Source organism: Aspergillus aculeatinus (assembly GCF_003184765.1).
Source record: "Aspergillus aculeatinus CBS 121060 unplaced genomic scaffold BO66scaffold_38, whole genome shotgun sequence".
NCBI lineage: Eukaryota > Fungi > Ascomycota > Eurotiomycetes > Eurotiales > Aspergillaceae > Aspergillus > Aspergillus aculeatinus.
The window spans coordinates 283365-300816 of NW_020291507.1; the positions used below are offsets into that span (position 1 = coordinate 283365).

A 17452-nucleotide genomic window follows, 5' to 3' on the forward strand; every position below is an offset into this window, starting at 1 on the left:
TTAATCGTTATTTATAATGGGTAATGCTTAATGCTTATTCTATTTACCTTTCAAGGTTGTTACTTAGTTTAATATAAGAGGGGGGTCTAACTCTAGGGGTCTCCCCCGGTACCTTGTTTCTCTGTTTCTTCTGAGGAGGCATTGCTTGATTTAATTAAAGAGGGGGGGTACGGGGGGTCTCCCCCCGTTACTTTCAATGATGATCTATACAGGGTAATGATTAGTATATGTTCTCTTTAACTTCCAAGGGTGTTGCTTGGTTTGGTATGAGAGGGGGGTCCGGGGGTCTCCCCCGGTTATTATCTAGATATCTCTCTGTGGGTGCTTTGGCGTATTTAATGAGAGAAGAGGTCTATATCCCTATGTGATTCTTTAGGCATTCGATGTTGACTACGGATGTGTTTACTGAGAAGCGTTACTCGAGGTATAAATGGGTTGAGTGTTACCAGGAAGCTGAAAAGAAGGGGGGTCCGGGGGTTCTCCCCCGGAACGCATTAACGCTAGGTATACATTAGGGTTGAGAGTTACCAGGAAGCTGAAAAGAAGGGGGGTCCGGGGGTTCTCCCCCGGAACGCATTAACGCTAGGTATACATTAGGGTTGAGTGTTACTGGGAAGCTGAAAAGAAGGGGGGTCCGGGGGTTCTCCCCCGGAACGTGTTTATGCTAGGTATAAATAGGTTGAGTGTTACCAGGAAGCTGAAAGAAAGGGGGGTCCGGGGGTTCTCCCCCGGGAAGCCTTACCCTAGGTAAATATGAGGAGTGGTTTGGGTGGGAAGGTGCAAAGGGGGTAGGGGGTTCTTACTCTAGGTGTACATCGGGGTTGGTCTTACGGGAAGGTGCAAGGTTCTTACTCTAGGTATACATCGGGGAGGGTCCTACAGGGAAGGTGCGAGGAGGAGGGTAAATATCAACAAGTCCATTGATGAACGAATCATTATCCATATCGCATAACACCCATCTGCATCGATCTTTTCATGCCTCATGCCACGCTCGTCTCTAGCTCTAGCCCAGCCCAGCCTGGCCTCGTCCGTCTCGTCTCCGTCCTAAGCAGCGTAAGACGTCCAGGCAGCCGCGTTCTCCTTGCTACTCCGGCCGGACAGGATGTTGACCGTGTCCTGCAGCTCCAGCCAGAACTCGGTCTTGGGCCGACGCCGCGACCAGTCGGTCTCGGTCGCCTCCAGCCCGTCCGCGCCGCCCATGGCCGAGAACAGCACCTGCGAGCCCTTGATGCCAATCACCGAGGCGGACATCTCGTCGGCGGCGATCTCCTCCGGCGACTGGCCCGCGTAGCTCTCCAGGTGGATCATACACTTGGTGGCCATGCGCAGCGCGCGGATCCGGTCCATCGGCGACGGCTTGCCGCCCTGCTGGAAGTGGCCGGGCACGGCGGCACGCGACTCGAAGCGGCCCTTGGCCTCCTCCTTGAGGATGTCGGCGATGACCTGCGTGGTGTACGTGTTGGAGGCACACTCGTTGCGCAGGATGATCTTGCCGGCGCGGTTGGCGCCCTTGTCGCGCGTGAAGCTCTCGCGCAGGAAGTCGATGTCGCGCGACAGCATCTTGATGTCGATGCCCTCCTCGGGAATGTACACGGCCGCCGCGCCCACCGACAGACCGGCCGTCGTGGCAATGTAGCCCGACTTCCCGCCCTGGGTCTCGATGACGAACACACGGCGCCGCGAGGACGAGGCCGACTGGCGGATGATGTCGCAGAAGTCGATCAGGGTGTTGAGACAGGTGTCGCTACCCAGCGAGTACTCCGTACCGGGCACGTTGTTGGAGATGGTGGCCGGCAGCACGGTCATGGGGATCTTGAAGGCGGGGAACTTCTCGCGCGCCTGGCGCAGCTGGCTGACCGCAGTGAAGGCCTCGAACCCACCGACGACGAACAGCGCATCGAACTTGAACTTCTCGAAGCACTTGGCGGTCGTCTCCAGGTCCTCGCCGGGCAGGCTGCGGTTCGTTCCGATGTCGGATCCTCCCTCGTTGACCCAGCTGTCCGACTCGATCCACTTGATCTCGCGGACGGAGCTGACCGGGGTGTCGGCGTGGTGGCGGCAGAGACCGGGGAAGCCGTTGTGGATCGCAAGCGGGGTGTGGCCGCGGGTCAGACAGTAGGCGACGGCGGCGCGGGTGGCCTGGTTCATACCACCAGCGGGGGCACCGACGTGCACAATCGCGATGCGCATTCTCTGTATTCGATCAGCACACGTGCCGAAAACCTCGCAGCAGTCTTCTTACCTTGTTCTCAGGGAGCAAGAGCTTCGGGTGGTCGGGGGTGGAGGTGTTCTTGTAGGAGAAGTGGTATTCCTTGAATTCCGAGTCGCGGAGAGCCATGGCCTTGTCGAACTCCTTGTTCTCGATGTGTCCGGTTACAGTCTTGGTGAGCTTCACGGCCTCCATCAGAGGCGTGCGCATGATCTTGTTCTCGCGGATGGTGATGACGGGCGACGGCGAGTCGGGCTTAGTATCGAGGACGGCGCGGACAGCCTCCACACCCTGCAGAGTCGACAGCCAGCGGTCATAGGCACAGGCCGCACCACCTCTCTGAGTGTGACCCAGAACCGTCACACGGGTATCCAGACCCAGACGCTCGGTCAGAATATCCTTGACCTTGGAGCTCGAGATCTTGTTCAGGTGTCGGTCCTGTGCGCCCTCGGCCACGATGACAATGGTCCTCCGCTTTCCGCGCTCCTTTCTGTTCTGGAAGATGTTAACAGGGCTCGGGAACATGGGTCAGGGTTAATGGTACCTTGGTGATGATGGAGCACATGTCATTCTCCCATCCATCCTTAGGAGGCATTTCAGGCACAAAGAGCCAGTCAGCACCGGTGCTGATGGCAGCCATCAAGGCGAGCCAACCGCAGTGACGTCCCATGACCTCGATGACGAAGCCTCTCTGGTGGGAGAAGGCAGTGTCGAACACGTCGTCGACCGCATCACAGATACGGGTCAGGGACGAGTAACACCCGATGGTGGCGTCCGTGCCGGACATGTCGTTGTCGATGGATCCAACCAGGCCGACAATGTTCAAGATCTTGTAGGGCTCGACTTGCTCCTTGGTCAACTCCTTCGTCTCGACCAACTCCTCCAACAGACCCGGCCACTCAGACCGGAAGAGATCGGCACCAGTCAAACTGCCGTCACCACCGCAGACCACCAGGGCGTCAATGCCACGGAGGACCATGTTCTTGGCGGCCTTCAGACGACCGGGGCGCTCGCGGAAGGTCAAGCAGCGAGCAGAGCCGATCAGGGTACCACCCTGAGACAGCCAGCCGCGGACGTCTTCCCAGTAGACCTGACGGATCATGTCTCCGCCGTTGACCAGACCTTCATAGCCTTCGAAGACGGCGTAGGCCTCGCAGTCGGAGTGGATGGCCATGCGGACGACGGCCCGGACGGCGCCGTTCATACCAGGAGCATCACCGCCGGAGGTCAAGACCGCGATGCGGCGTCTCTTGGGGGGTTGCACGGGATTTTGGGGGGCAGCCATCGTGTCGATGCCGACGAGTTCAGTGTGTTAGGGGTTGTAGCTCCAATCCACGCGGGGGATGAGCAATTTACTTGGTGAGGGGAGGATAGGCGACGGGATGATGAGTGAAAAGAGCTGGCAATGGCGGTTTGCGGAACGTTCCTCAGGTAAGATACCCTGTGTGACGGTGGGGGAGAAGAAGTTCCGGTGAGAAAAAGCGGGTGTGGGCAACAGTACGTCACAGACTTGAGGACTGGAGAGGTCCGGTAGTGCCCCGCCGAGTGAGTGAGTTAACGGGGGGGGAGGGGATGAGCGGGTAGAGGGAGGACAAGGGTGCGAGAAACAACGAAAAGAACACGGAATAGTCAGACTCAAGGAATTCTGGTCCTGATGAGATGCGGATACAGCTGTCTTTAATGCTCGTGTAAGTTCTGGTGAGTCGAAGCTGGAGGCATCTGCCCAGTGGCATGACGAAAGAGGGGAGCGAGGCCAAAGGCGGCCCTTTGCGGCAATTGATGTCACCGCTTCTGCGCCCGCCAAAAGCAGATTAGTGCGGGACACTTCACGTGACTGCTACTAGGGTAGGGCCGCTATCCGCACGTGAAGTCATGTGATTTACCCTCAAACAGGATCCACGCGCATAATCTGGGTGATCCGATTGGAGCAAGCTGCAACAAGCTGCAGCAAGCGACTGACACTACTACCTAACTTACCTGCCATGTACTGTATGCTACCAGGTAGACTCCCGCCCAGCGGGCCCATTGCCTGGGCTTCCCGAACCGGACAGTGAGGGGTCTTGCGGGCCGACCGTCGTTGCGCCCAGCCGGCAACCTCGACAATTAACATCATACCTCTCAGAACTGGTTTGCCAGTGGAGAATGACAACATCAGAGATTGCTGGTCAAATATTGGTGATTCGGTAGCGAGGTACACCTGAATTAGCACTCATCTATACACATTCCAAACCTGAAAGTCTTTCGGGTTCCATATTAATGTTCAGTTCGTAAACAGATATATATTCCAGCCTTCCGACCGCTCCCCAGTCGTCGGGCACGTTTATCCATGACACGCAATGTGAGAACTGAAGACCTCATCATACCCTCGTATTCCAAGACCAAACCACGACAGAACGTAAGAAAAACGAAGTAAACTAACGATGATCGCCAGGCGGACTGCTTCGCTTCAAGGATAGATGTTGTACTTCTTGTACAGTACAACTCGTAAGTACGATTTTACTACTGATGTCAGATGTCTAAACGGACACGTTCAGGCACATCATAAGTACGGTGTATAGTCCTGCAAATCAGCAGCACATGGACGATTCTCCATTTGTATGACTAGCTAGTAACTTACGGTCTTCCTGCTTGAAGGTAGATAGTACCTAAATGGCAAGCATCGACATCATATCGGTGCTTCTTTCGTCGATACGAGGATGGTTAGATGCACTCAGTAAGAGCATATGTACGGAGAGAAGCAGGAGAGCTAGTTACACTCCTTACGCATAAAATCATGCACTGGCTCCCTATTAAAATGTGTTTCGCAAGTTGCTCCTCCATCAAGAAACGAAGCCTTATCGGAACTGATAACCCGAAGAACACTAAGACCAAACCAGACTAGCCCAAACAGCTCCCCCATCACGTGCAAACTGCCATGCTCTGTCTCCGGCTCCATCAATTGCACAAACTCCTCTCCTCGCCTTAGCTGCCACCTGACGGACAAACGCCACCATGTCCGACTCCTTCACCCTCCCCCTGCGCCCGCTTCTCGAGAAGCGCGAGCGGCCGGACACCCTCCCCCAGGAAATCGCCCAGATCAACGCCCAGTACGGATCCTTCCGCGATGTCACCGAAGAGAGCCTGCGGGCCAAAATCGCAGAGGAGAAGAACAAGGACCCGTGGGCGGAGGAGGAAGAAGCCGAGAAGCCCGCCGCCGAGGTCGACACCACGGAGCGAATGGACCAGCTGTACAAGCGTCGCGCCGAGATCACACAATTCGCCATGTAGGTGATGGGGAAACCCCCGACCGACCAATAGAACACGGTGCTGATGGCAGGTGTTAGGCAGGCGCACATGGAAGCCCTGTTTGCCCTCGACTTCGTCTCGCTGCTCCTCTCGAAACACACCCCCCGACAAGCGGAGCTCTCCATGTCCGCCTACCTGAAACAGGTTGCGCCGCTGGGTTCGCTGAACGCCGAGATCGTGAACCCCCCGCCCAAGTCGGAGGCCGCGCTGCAGGACATCAAGACCGTGTCGCGGGGCTGGAGAATCCAGAACTTCAATGCGGCCGCCAACAAGCTGCTCCGGTCTGCGACCCGGCTGGAGACTGAGGTTGCGTCGGAGACAAAATACTGGGATGAAGTGCTGGCGGTGAAGAACAAGGGGTGGAAGGTCTGCCGTCTGCCCCGGGATAGACAGGCTCTCGGGGTGCAGTACGGGTTCCTTGAAGGTATGCATTTCCCTAAAATGCAGGGCCTATAGCCATGCTGATCTTGGATATAGCTACGCCGATTTTCCGCGACCGAGGCCTGGCGGCGTTGCGGCGAGCCGATGACGGAAGCCTGCTGCTGGACAAAGGATTGATCCCCCAGAAGATCCGGACGGTCCGCGTGCGGGTCAAGACGCAGGGACAATTTACTGGGTGTTCGAAGGTGTCTTGGTCTTTGTCGAATGCCGACTCGATCGAGGGCCGGATTTTACAAGCGCGCGACACGGTCTACGAGGAAGAGCTGTTTCATGAAATGGTACGCGAGGCTCGCATCATGGGCAGTCAGGGCGTGACAACGCGTCAGAACCTCGTGCAGGTTTCCGTTTCGGAAGAGCAGGAGGTTCTGCTGGATCTGGTGGATGTCGACCAGGGCGAACCGGCGGATACAGAGTTGCTCTCGAACGAACACGACACCCTGGCGGATGCAGTAGCGCACTCGATCCGCATCCTACTGGCTTACGCCCACCGACAGAATCTACGACGCAGGACACAGCCGCCGCCCCCTCTGACGCCAAAACGACGGCATGTTCCCGAGTACCAGCTGCTGCGTCCGGTGATGGCATACCTTCAGCACACCGCGCATGTGCGGTCTCTGGAGTCTTTTATGGGTGACATCGTTGGGGTGCTGAAGGCTGCTGGACTTCGTTGCGGCTTCACTTCCGCCCCCTTTTCGTCTGTGAGATTGCCCACAGTGCACGCTTCCGTGCCCAAAGTGGAGACCTTGGTCAAACAGTTCTTGATGCCATTCGAGTCTACGTTCACCGGCAACCTCCTCACCCCCGAAAGCTCCTTCTGCGTCAAAGTACGGACCAACACCGTCTCCCCGCCATCGGGCACCTATTTTGAAATCACGGTGAACCTGCCGCAGCACCCCGAGGTCACGCCCCCCAGTCGCATTGGACTGCCGACCGAAGCAGCAGCCGCCCTCGCCCATTTTATGCTGCTCGATATTGTGACCACCATCGCAAATAAAGGGGTGAAGTCGCCGGAGGGCACCGATGCGGGCAAGGGCGTGCTGAGCTGGGAAGCGGCTTATGCGCACCATGGCGAGCTCCGGGCTCTCTCCAGCTCGGGGAACAACAAGAAGATGAAAGTCAGTCTCTCGCGGGAAGAGTTGACCGTCCAAACCTACCCATTGCGCGGGGCGGATGTGTCTGGCCGCGCAGAGAAGGGCAAGTCTGCAAATTCGCGCTCTCAGAGTTGGAGCGCTGGTTCTAGTGAATCGCGACCAAGTCTGATGGAGTTTGTAAAGGAGGTATCGCAAGATCGGCCTTGACTGCCAGAGACTCGAGACTTGGTGGATTCACCTGCGGCAAGAGCAGTGAAGCTTCCACGCAGTCGAACCGTACTGCTACCACCGTGCCGGCGCATCGAACCATAGTAAACCTCCTATGATACCCATGATATAATGCCATGATTTTTTCTGAGCCAGGTCCGCACGACGTAAGCACTATCTGTAGGAAGACGATTGAGGGAGACATTTGAGTTGGAGGCGGGCACTCCTTGCGGCGCGACCAATGGACTCGTTCCAGTGGCTCGGGCAAGCGGGACGGGTGAATGGAAGGGTTCATGTGGACGATGAGTTGGACAGGGCTATGCGTAGGTTATGATGCAGCAGTGCAGCGATGGATGATGGTGTGAACTTCAAGGTCGAGTGAGTAGGCAGCTGATGCAGCTGATTTTGGCGGATTCAGAAGAGTGACCCCCCACCCGGGCCTTGATTCCGTCCCCAGTTTCTCCCCGCATTTCGACGGGATCACCAACGCGACATTTGGAGTTTGAAGACAGCCTCTAAAGCGAGATGTGAGCATTCGAGGATCAATAATGCTCATGTACAGTGCTCGTGTACAGTGAAATACTGCACAGGAATAGAGGAATAGATCTTGGGCTCATATCCCCCTTGTGTCATCGTCATGACCTTCCAGGTTCCTGAGACGTACAGTACAGTAAGAACTGGAGCTCCCATGAACCGAGGCTGATGGCCGGTCGGGGGCATTACATAAGCCAGCGGATCATAGTACCGTAATGCTGTAATTTACCATTCTATACACAGTTGGCTGCTTGTTGATCACCCCAAGTGTCCCGCAAACCGGTAAGATACAGGGTGTGACCCGCCCTCGGTCGGGTGAGCTGCTGTCGCTCTGCTGCCGAGGCTTTTCCCCGACCTGGCCGGCCTGATCGTCTCATGTGGTCTTCCTCTTCTTCTTCCACCAACTGCTCTCTGCTCTCTGCTCTCTGCTCTCTGCTCTCTTTTCTTCTTGTTCCTCCCCCCTACTCTCGCTGCTCTACTTTCTACCCTGCGACTACCAATTCGCCTCTCTTCTACCACCCTCTCGTTCCAGTCACAACCGTGAGGGATGTTTACGGCTGCGAGCAGAAGCCGCCTCCCCACTCTCCTACGGCCCCGTCTTCCCCCCACAAATTCACTTCTCGCCCGATCAGCTGTGGTAAGTGGTCTCTCTTGATCACTGCGATAACGACTAACAATCTTCGGCAAAGTCCCCAGTCATGGCTCCCCGGCGCAAGGCCTCATCTGTCCCTGAGGGTAAGCGAAAGTCTGCCAATCCTCCAGCAACAAGACGGCTAACGCGCATTCGACACAGGCTACACAGAGGATCTCTCCAAAGGGAAGATGCTCCGCTTCGAAGACTCACTCCCCCGATTGCCCGTCCCTTCGCTAGAGGAAACCGGCCGGCGGTACTTGAAGTCCGTCCACCCGCTGGTGTCCGAGGCGGAGTACGAGCGCACCAAGAAGGCGGTGGAGGCGTTCGTGCGGCCCGGTGGTGAGGGCGAGCCCCTGCAGGAAAGGCTGCTCGCCCGCGCCGCCGACCCCAAGACCAAGAACTGGCTTCTGGAATGGTGGAACCACGCGGCATACCTCGCCTACCGCGACCCGGTCATCCCCTACGTCTCCTACTTCTACTCGTACCGCGACGATCGCGCCCGGCGGGACCCCGCCAAGCGGGCTGCCTCGGTCACCACCGCCGCGCTCGAGTTCAAGCGCCAGGTGGACTCGGGCGAGCTGGAGCCGGAGTACATGCGCGGCCAGCCCATGGCGATGAGCTCGTACGAGTACATGTTCAACTGCTGCCGGATTCCGGGCGATGGGGTGGACTACCCCCAGAAGTTCCCCGCCCAGGACCACGAGCACATCGTGGTGGTGCGCAAGAACCAGTTCTTCAAGGTCCCCTTGGCCGTCAACGGCCGGCCGCTGAACAACTCCGAGTTCCAGCGCCAGTTCGAGCGGATCTACCAGATCGCCCAGCGGTCGCCCCCGGTTGGCGTGCTGACGGTCGCCAACCGAGACTCGTGGGCCGACGCCCGGAAGAAGCTGCTGGCAGCGCACCCGGCGAACGAGCAGGCGCTGCGGGACATCGAGTCGGCCGGGTTCGTGGTGTGCTTGGACGATGCGTCGCCCGTGACCCTGGAGGAGCGCGCTCACCAATACTGGCACGGCGATGGCGCCAACCGCTGGTTTGACAAGCCGCTGCAATTCATCGTCAACGACAACGGCACGGCCGGGTTCATGGGTGAGCACAGCATGATGGACGGCAGTCCCACCCACCGTCTCAACGACCACCTCAACGGCCTGATCTTTGGCAATAAGATCGACCTCTCGGAGCAGGCGGTGCGGTCGGACCTGCCCGACCCGCGGCCGATCAACTTCCACCTCAACGGCGAGGTGGAGGAGGCGATCGAGGCGGCCACCAAAGAGCACCGGCAGCAGATCTCGAACCACGAGCTGAAGGTGCAAGCGTACCAGGGCTACGGCAAGGGCCTGATCAAGAAGTTCAAGTGCAGCCCGGATGCGTACGTGCAGATGATCATCCAGCTGGCCTACTACAAGATGTACGGCAAGAACCGCCCGACGTACGAGTCGGCGTCGACCCGCAAGTTCCAGGAGGGCCGCACAGAGACGATCCGCACGGTCTCGGACGAGAGCGTGGCCTTCTGCAAGGCCATCAGCGACCCGGCCGTGGCCCGGGAGGAGGTGGTGCGGTTGTTCCGCGCGGCGCTGGCCGCCCACTCCAAGTACACGGCCGAGGCCAGCGACGGCCGCGGCGTGGACCGTCACCTGTTTGGACTGAAGAAGCTGGTGAAGGAGGGGGAGAAGCTGCCCGCCCTGTACGAGGACCCGGCCTATGCATACAGCGGCTCGTGGTACTTGTCCACCAGCCAGCTGAGCTCGGAGTTCTTCAACGGCTATGGATGGAGTCAGGTGATTGACGATGGGTTTGGCATTGCCTACATGATCAACGAGAACAGGTGAGTTGCTTTTGTCACTGTGCATGGCCAGGACATTACTAATGTGTGTAGTCTGAACTTCAACATCGTGTGCAAGCGCCTGGGGGCGGAGCGCATGAGCTACTATCTGAACGAGGCGGCTTCCGACTTGCGGGACGTGTTGATGCCTGACCTGGCTGCTCAGAGCGAGAAGGCGAAGTTGTAGTATACCATAGATAGAGTGGGATGGGATCTGGAGATATACCTTGTAGATCAGAAGATCGTACTGAATTGAGTTGTTTACCCAAGCACGATGTGACATTGCTGTAATCTGGACTGATGATCCTACTGTAGTGATTTGATACATGTACACCACTCAGGCTTCCCGGGGGAGAACCCCCGGACCCCCCTTTTCTTTCAGCTTCCCAGTAACATCCAACCCTAAATCAATTAATGCAGGCTTCCCGGGGGAGAACCCCCGGACCCCCCTTTCTTTCAACTTCCCAGCAAAACACAAACCTGTACTAACGAGGGGGGTGCCGCCGTGACGAGCACATTGCAGTGTACGACAGAAAGCTTGGCTATCACGCCGAGTAGGAATGCCACACGTCACACCGGCGCATTTTCCGGCTGAATGGATGCAGCTGTGAATATCTGGAAGGCACATAATGGCCGCAGAAGTAGGGCACTCGAAGGCGTAGTGATGTGGTTACACTCAGCGGAGATCAGCCACAGCTGACGGAATGATCAACCCTGCCGATCTTATTTAGGGTGGAGTGCGGGGTGAGCTGAGCTGGGCTGAGCTGAGTTTACAGTTAAATATGGGATGCCCCCATACCCCTCATTTCATTGCTACTACCTACTCTTTATTTCAACCACCTCTGCTTCAGTATACTGTATACTCACCTTCCACAGGACTGTCCCCTATCCAGACAAAATATCATCATGGCTCAGAAATATGAACTCCCCTTCAAGGTTCGTACTGCCCAAGCATCTCACTAGCATCGACGAAAGACTAAGATGGGCAGCTCGATGACCCGTCCATCCTCCACTTTGACTCCTTTGTCAACAATGAGTGGACGCCTGCAAGCAGTGGGGAGAGGTTCGAGGTTATAGGTGTGTCTCTCTTCTTTGTCCTCGTTCATGCACACTTCCCTCTTTGATGAACCATTCAACCTGCATCATCATGTTGTTCTTATATTGGAGATCTACGGGGGGAGACCCCCCGTACCCCCCCTTCTTATTCGCAGTGTATCACCTTTAAATCCATATATCAAACCTACACATATATACCCTTGATACTCACGGGGGGGAACCCCCCGTACCCCCCTTCTTCCCTACTAACAACTCCCAAAGATCCAGCAACCACAACCGCCTGGACCAGCATCCCCACCAACACGGCGTCCGACATCCCCAAATACACGAACGCCGCCTCCGCAGCCTTCCACACCTTCCGCACGACCACCGCGCGCCACCGGGCCCAACTCCTCCAAAACTGGGACACGCAGCTCCGCACCCACCGGACGGACCTGGCGCGGATCCTCGTCCACGAAACCGGCAAGCCGCTGGCCGAAGCGCTGGGCGAGATCGACTACGCGCTGACCTTCACGTGGTGGTTCGTGGGCGAGCCCGAGCGGATTTCCGGGAGCATCACACCGGCCGCGCTCCCGGGCCGGCGGATCCTGACGCTCAAGCAGCCGATCGGGGTGGTGGCGGCGCTGGTGCCGTGGAACTTCCCGGTGGCGATGGTGGTGCGCAAAGCGGCGGCGGCGGTGGCGGCCGGGTGCACGATGATCGTCAAGCCGTCGCCGGAGACGCCGGTCAGCGCGCTCGTGCTCGCGGAGCTGGCGCGGCGGGCGGGGTTCGCGCCCGGCGTGCTGGGGGTCGTCACCACCGATCTGGCGAATACGCCCGCCGTCAGCGAGGCGCTGTGTCGCGACCCGGCCGTGCGCAAGGTCACGTTCACCGGGTCGACGCGCGTCGGGAAGCTGGTGGCCGGGTACTGTGCCGACGGGCTCAAGAAGATGACGCTCGAGCTGGGCGGGAATTGTCCGTTCTTGGTCTTCGATGATGCAGACTTAAATCAGGCGCTGGACATGCTGATGGCGCTCAAGTGGCGGCATGCCGGCCAGGCGTGCATCACGGCCAACCGCGTGTACGTGCAGGCGGGGCTGTATGAGAGGTTCGTGGGGATGTTGAAGGAGCGCACCGAGCGGCAGATCAGGGTGGGCAACGGGTGGGAGGAGGGGGTCACGATGGGCCCGCTGACCACGCCGCAGGGGGTCGAGAAGGCGCGGCTGCAGGTGCAGGATGCCACGGCCAAGGGGGCGACGGTCGTGCTCGGCGGCGACAGAGTCCACGGCAAGGGGTATTTCTTCCAGCCCACCATCCTCAGGGATATGACCGCCGACATGCGCGTGTCCAGCGAGGAGTCCTTCGCCCCCATCGCCGCGCTGTATCGCTTCGAGTCCGAGGACGAGGCCGTCGCGCTGGCCAATGACACCGCCATGGGGCTGGCGAGCTACGCCTTCACCAAGGATGCCGATCGTCTGTGGCGCTTGTTCGAGAACCTCGAGGCCGGCATGATTGGGCTGAATACCGGGTCGTCGTCGGCGGCGGAGGCGCCGTTCGGCGGGGTCAAGGAGTCCGGGTATGGGAAGGAGAGTGGCAAGGAGGTTGCTGTCAATGAGTATTTGGTTACCAAGACGGGGACGTTGACGGTTGCTGGGCATTATTAGTATTGTAGGGGGTTGGTTCTGGTGAGGGATATGGCTGTGGATAATGGTGTTCGAGGATGTGCACACGTCCGCTGATACGCTTAGTTCTGACCCCTGACGGGTCGGGTCGTAAATGCTACGGATTCATCGTCTTCGAGGTTATTATAGTTTGAGTCTAACTGTCAGACCGGACACCTTGGGATTGGATATCATCTCGAGCAATTTTATGTCTATAAATACTCCTGTGCGTGCAGAAACATGTAGAATGGGACATGCGGCCCAGTCATCGACATCCATGCTGGATATCCTGGAGACGGACGATCCTGTGGCGTGACGTATGGGTTGGCGATGCGGGCGCTGCCATTGAGGGCACGGTTTGTGCTGAAGGGGAGTGGCTGACGGACTTGTAGTCTTCGGCCTTCTGTTTTCTGTGCTGGGAGATACCCTTGCTCTTGGTGAGATAGTTACGTCTCTCCCACGCTCTCGACTACGACATCTACGGTCGTCTGTAGAAGCTTGAACACTTTCGGCTGATTGGCGACATCTGCACCAAAAGACAAAATGAGAGGTGAAAAAAAGGGATCTCAAGGCCTTGGGTGGCTGTACGCTCTGTCGCTTCGGTCATGGCTGCTAAGAGCTACTATCGTGTCACACACCAGGCCAGCTGCTGAGAGTATAGCCCGCAAGATCTCTGATTCTCCCTCAGTGATCAATTGTCGGCATCTGAGAAGAAATACTTAGTCATTTCCTGCACTCAGAGTTAGTATTTCTGCCAACGAGAAGAAGAGGAGGAGGAGGAGGAGGAGGAGGAGAACTATGTATGTCCACTGCACGCCTGAGAAAAACAAAGGGATATGCGAACTACTTCAAAGATAAATCGTCCCCTCTGAAAATTGATAAAAGCTTTCAAGCAAGTTCCCCAATCGGTGAGATTCCACTCTTATTAGCTGGGAGGGGTGGCTGGTTCATCATTTAGGCAGTGTCATCCTCAACCTTACCATTAACACCCGCATCAGGAGTCAGATAGTCTTCCACCAATTTCTGTCTGGAAATTGCCTAGCGCTGCGGGTTAGTCTCTAAGTGAAATGTTCTGCAATGACCCTGGTTGCTTCAGTCAAGGTCGAGACTGAGAGAAGGGTGCGTTTAACATGGATCGTGCTCGGGTCGGGGTTGTTGAGGTCCGCCAATGAGCCCGACAAGAGCATTCATTATAGGTAATGTGCCTCACCTATTTGTCTAGGAGAAGTGCACCTTGTTGATTTCAACCGGTTCAAAGTCTGGGTTGCGCATGTCCAGCCAAGGTGGTGCTGTATAACCCCCATCACCCTGGCGGTTCCAACCCACACCCACCCACTCACCCCGGTCGAACAGCAGCCTCCCACGAACCTAACCTCTTAGCTTCAAGCATCACACCCTAGCACAGTCGACTAGCATGGCCGCAGCCATAGTCGACGACCTGAAGAGGAAATCCCGGTAGTCCGAGCTGAATCGTGGCCGGTATGCTCTGATGTACACCGTAGTCGCGAGCACTGACGCCTAGTCCATCTCCGACATCGACACCAGCCCCGACCACCGGGATTCTGTCGAGCAGACATAAATACTCCAGAGTGCGACAGCTTATAGATCAAGCAACAAGCTCAACCCTTCCGCAAAGCACATCATCATCTTCTTCCGACTTTTGGTCATCATCTTCTTCAGTGACCCCCTTTTCCAGCATGACCCGCCCCCAGAACGTCGGCATCAAAGCCATCGAGATCTACTTTCCCAACCGCGTAAGCTGTCTCCACTCCACTCATCTCTCCCAGGATTCATCCGGTGTGGTGTGGCGAGGACCTAACGAAACGATCCGGAGGAAGTACGTCCCCCAGCCCGACCTGGAGAAATACATGCACGTCAGCGCCGGCAAGCACACGATCGGCCTGGGCCAAACGAACATGAGCTTCTGCGATGACCGCGAGGGTAACCCCTCCATCCCCAGAGTCCCCCAGTCCCCCTTCCCCCCCCCTGCAACCTCCCCGGTCCCCTCCCGCCTAGCAAACCGCTAACCCACGGATCCACGGATCCACGGCGTGGATAGACATCAACAGCCTAGCCCTAACCGCGCTCTCCGCCCTGCTCCACAAGAACGCCATCCCGCCAACCTCCATCGGATACCTCGGCGTGGGCACGGAATCCCTCCTCGACCGCTCCAAATCCACCAAGACGGTGCTCATGCAGCTCTTCACGCCGGAATACCCCGACGTCGAGGGCGTGGACTCCTACAACGCCTGCTACGGCGGCACCGCCGCGCTGCTGGCGGCCGTCGCGTGGATCGAGTCCTCGGCGTGGGACGGCCGCGACGCCGTGGTCGTGTGCGGCGACATCGCCGCGTATGCGCGGGAGGATGCGGCGGCCCGGCCCACGGGCGGCGCGGGGTGTGTGGCCATGCTTGTCGGGGCGGACGCGCCGGTGGTGGTGGAGGCGGGGGTGCCGCGGGCGTCGTACATGCGGCACGCGTGGGACTTCTTCAAGGCGGATTTTGGGAGGGAGGCTGCTTTTGTGGACGGGGCGGGGTCCGGGAGGTGTTATCTCGAGGCGGTGGATGGGTGTTATCGGGGTTGGGTGGAGAAGATGCTTGCGTTGGAGGAGGAACAGACGAAGGAGGATGAGGGAGGGCGGGCGAGGGGGCCGGTGGGCGTTGGCATCGACGCCTTCGATTACTTCCTCTTCCACGCGCCCAACTGCAAGCTCGTCGCCAAGGCGTATGCCCGGCTGCTGTGGAATGATCTGCTGCGCACTGGGGGAGTTCCGGAGGAGCTGCGGCCGCGCGGGGCGGGTCTGGATGATGAGAGTACCCTGGGCGATAAGGGGCTCGAGAAGCAGTTGATGGCGCTGGCGCAGTCGCGCTTCGAGGAGAGGGTGCGGCCCGGCCTGCTGGTCCCGGCCCAGTGCGGGAATATGTACACCGCTAGTCTGTACTCCGGGCTCGTGGGCTTGCTGGCCTCCGTGCCGAGTGAGCGGCTCCAGTGGAAGAGGATCGGCATGTTCAGTTATGGGAGCGGGCTGGCGAGTACCCTCTTCACGCTGGTGGTGCGCGGCGATACGAGGGTCATGGCGGAGAGGCTGGATCTGCACAGGCGGTTGGCGGCCCGAATGCCCGCTGCGCCGGAGGTGTGGGATGAGATGTGTCGGTTGAGGGAGGAGGCGTTTCAGCGGAGGGAGTATGTGCCTCGTGGGGATGTGGGGGTTTTGCTGCCGGGGACGTATTACTTGGAGTATGTGGATGAGATGTTGCGGAGGAGGTATGCGGTCAAGGCTTAGGTGGGTTTCTCGGGGGATGTGTGTCCATATGAATGGGAGTGCTGTTCGAAATGAGGTTAAGGTGATTAGGTTCATGAATGGAAGGGGAGTTGAGCTTTGCGGGATTGTCGGATGGCGAGACTTCTCTACTTAGGGCACGCTGTATCTTGTGAACGTTGCGGGACAGGATGTTGCAGGCTGTTTCACAAAGTCTAACCAACCCCAGACTGGCGGACAGGATTACCCATGAATGAAGACACCGGACATTGCGGTTATGATTGGTAGCGAGTCCGGGGTGGTGTTCTGACAGGCCCGAGTCGCACGGCACCCATGGTTCGGATCGTACTCGAGCATCTTGACGTCAGCATGTGAAGCGCCAAAGCCAACCTCATCCATTCCCATAAAGAGAGTCCAGGGTGACTGACAGCGTGACTTTCCCAGCCCATCACAACCAACAACAACTATTCCAGATAACCCAGAGCATATCAGCCTCACAATCCCCAAGCACAACTCATTCAAGACAAACCAACCGTCTACCTACAATGTGGCGCCTAACCACCAAAACCCAAGCCTCCCGCCCTCTCCTCCTCCCCAGGGGATTAGGCCGTCAACCCCAAACCCCATCCCACCTCCCTCTCCTCTACAAACCACCATCAAAGCGATCCCCCCACACCAACACCCACACCAACACCACCACCAACCCCACCAGCCCCAACCCAGCCCCGACCCCCTCCTCCTCCTACCTCACGAGCCACCACCGCAACCGCCACCCGGAATCCGACCTGGACCGCCACCTCCTGCGGCCGGAGTCCTACGAGACGTCCAAAAGCGGCACCGACGACGCAGCCGCCCACCACCCGTGGTCGTTCGACCCGACCATCACCGACCCGGCGCTGGAGGTGCTGGCCTCGGACGCCGAGTGCGCGCTGGACGACTACCGCGAGGACGACCCGCTGTACGTCAGCCCCGGCAACACGGAGGTCAGCCGGTTTCTGGACCCGATGGCCGGCGGCGCGGCGCACAACGCGGCCAAGCCGGGGTGTTCGGGGATGGGGTGGACGCGCAAGGCGCATGTGTTTCGGGTGCGGACGCAGCCCGGCGAGACGGGCTGGGGGAAGGGGTTCGAGCGGTACGAGCGGGTTTTGCGGGAGGTGAGGGGCCGGAAGAAGGGGGGTGTTGGTGCTGAGGGGGAAGGTGCTGGTGCTGGTGCTGGGACAGAGGGGAAGCGGGGGAAGGGGTGATTGATTGTCTTTCTTTGGGGGGGGGGGGGGGGGG

General features: G+C 58.3%; 6 protein-coding genes across 6 annotated transcripts; 5 read left to right on the forward strand and 1 right to left on the reverse strand.

Annotated features, from left to right (window-relative positions):
- Positions 1-900: 900 nt before the first annotated feature.
- BO66DRAFT_393445 (ATP-dependent 6-phosphofructokinase) lies at positions 901-3902 on the reverse strand. Its single transcript, XM_025647765.1, has 3 exons — positions 2754-3902; positions 2243-2704; positions 901-2193 (listed from the first exon to the last, which is right to left on the reverse strand). The coding sequence occupies exons 1-3, from the start codon at positions 3492-3494 to the stop codon at positions 1045-1047; spliced, it is 2352 nt and encodes a 783-aa protein (XP_025501827.1). The 5' UTR covers positions 3495-3902; the 3' UTR covers positions 901-1044.
- A 1283-nt stretch (positions 3903-5185) lies between these two features.
- Positions 5186-7385, forward strand: BO66DRAFT_393447 (mediator of RNA polymerase II transcription subunit 17). The gene is made up of 3 exons (XM_025647766.1): positions 5186-5472; positions 5533-5918; positions 5972-7385. The coding sequence occupies exons 1-3, from the start codon at positions 5201-5203 to the stop codon at positions 7231-7233; spliced, it is 1920 nt and encodes a 639-aa protein (XP_025501828.1). The 5' UTR covers positions 5186-5200; the 3' UTR covers positions 7234-7385.
- Positions 7386-8178: 793 nt separating this feature from the next.
- BO66DRAFT_378406 (carnitine O-acetyltransferase CAT2) lies at positions 8179-10491 on the forward strand. Its single transcript, XM_025645793.1, has 4 exons — positions 8179-8404; positions 8457-8502; positions 8561-10223; positions 10275-10491. Exons 1-4 carry the CDS (start codon positions 8315-8317, stop codon positions 10405-10407), a joined length of 1932 nt encoding a protein of 643 aa, XP_025501829.1. The 5' UTR covers positions 8179-8314; the 3' UTR covers positions 10408-10491.
- Positions 10492-10669: 178 nt separating this feature from the next.
- Positions 10670-13117, forward strand: BO66DRAFT_393450 (NAD-dependent succinate-semialdehyde dehydrogenase). Its single transcript, XM_025647767.1, has 3 exons — positions 10670-11156; positions 11210-11297; positions 11538-13117. Exons 1-3 carry the CDS (start codon positions 11127-11129, stop codon positions 12917-12919), a joined length of 1500 nt encoding a protein of 499 aa, XP_025501830.1. The 5' UTR covers positions 10670-11126; the 3' UTR covers positions 12920-13117.
- A 1345-nt stretch (positions 13118-14462) lies between these two features.
- On the forward strand, positions 14463-16459 carry BO66DRAFT_137828 (hydroxymethylglutaryl-CoA synthase). The gene is made up of 3 exons (XM_025642032.1): positions 14463-14670; positions 14755-14857; positions 14976-16459. Exons 1-3 carry the CDS (start codon positions 14614-14616, stop codon positions 16196-16198), a joined length of 1383 nt encoding a protein of 460 aa, XP_025501831.1. The 5' UTR covers positions 14463-14613; the 3' UTR covers positions 16199-16459.
- Positions 16460-17418, forward strand: BO66DRAFT_456434 (uncharacterized protein; the record flags this gene model as incomplete). Its single annotated transcript, XM_025652135.1, has 1 exon — positions 16460-17418. Exon 1 carries the CDS (start codon positions 16720-16722, stop codon positions 17416-17418), a length of 699 nt encoding a protein of 232 aa, XP_025501832.1. The 5' UTR covers positions 16460-16719.
- Positions 17419-17452: the final 34 nt, after the last annotated feature.

Excerpts from the sequence above, each read along its gene's own strand:
- BO66DRAFT_137828 (XM_025642032.1), top strand. The coding sequence starts at position 14,614 with ATGACCCGCCCCCAGAACGTCGGCATCAAAGCCATCGAGATCTACTTT. Across the intron at positions 14,671-14,754 it reads AGATCTACTTTCCCAACCGC|TACGTCCCCCAGCCCGACCT; the intron begins GTAAGCTGTCTC and ends ATCCGGAGGAAG. Across the intron at positions 14,858-14,975 it reads CTTCTGCGATGACCGCGAGG|ACATCAACAGCCTAGCCCTA; the intron begins GTAACCCCTCCA and ends CGGCGTGGATAG.
- BO66DRAFT_393445 (XM_025647765.1), bottom strand. The coding sequence starts at position 3,494 with ATGGCTGCCCCCCAAAATCCCGTGCAACCCCCCAAGAGACGCCGCATC. Across the intron at positions 2,705-2,753 it reads TGTGCTCCATCATCACCAAG|AACAGAAAGGAGCGCGGAAA; the intron begins GTACCATTAACC and ends AACATCTTCCAG. Across the intron at positions 2,194-2,242 it reads TCTTGCTCCCTGAGAACAAG|AGAATGCGCATCGCGATTGT; the intron begins GTAAGAAGACTG and ends GATCGAATACAG.
- BO66DRAFT_378406 (XM_025645793.1), top strand. The coding sequence starts at position 8,315 with ATGTTTACGGCTGCGAGCAGAAGCCGCCTCCCCACTCTCCTACGGCCC. Across the intron at positions 8,503-8,560 it reads GGCCTCATCTGTCCCTGAGG|GCTACACAGAGGATCTCTCC; the intron begins GTAAGCGAAAGT and ends CATTCGACACAG. Across the intron at positions 10,224-10,274 it reads TACATGATCAACGAGAACAG|TCTGAACTTCAACATCGTGT; the intron begins GTGAGTTGCTTT and ends TAATGTGTGTAG.
- BO66DRAFT_393450 (XM_025647767.1), top strand. The coding sequence starts at position 11,127 with ATGGCTCAGAAATATGAACTCCCCTTCAAG. Across the intron at positions 11,157-11,209 it reads AATATGAACTCCCCTTCAAG|CTCGATGACCCGTCCATCCT; the intron begins GTTCGTACTGCC and ends TAAGATGGGCAG. Across the intron at positions 11,298-11,537 it reads GGAGAGGTTCGAGGTTATAG|ATCCAGCAACCACAACCGCC; the intron begins GTGTGTCTCTCT and ends CAACTCCCAAAG.
- BO66DRAFT_393447 (XM_025647766.1), top strand. The coding sequence starts at position 5,201 with ATGTCCGACTCCTTCACCCTCCCCCTGCGCCCGCTTCTCGAGAAGCGC. Across the intron at positions 5,473-5,532 it reads GAGATCACACAATTCGCCAT|GCAGGCGCACATGGAAGCCC; the intron begins GTAGGTGATGGG and ends GGCAGGTGTTAG. Across the intron at positions 5,919-5,971 it reads GCAGTACGGGTTCCTTGAAG|CTACGCCGATTTTCCGCGAC; the intron begins GTATGCATTTCC and ends TCTTGGATATAG.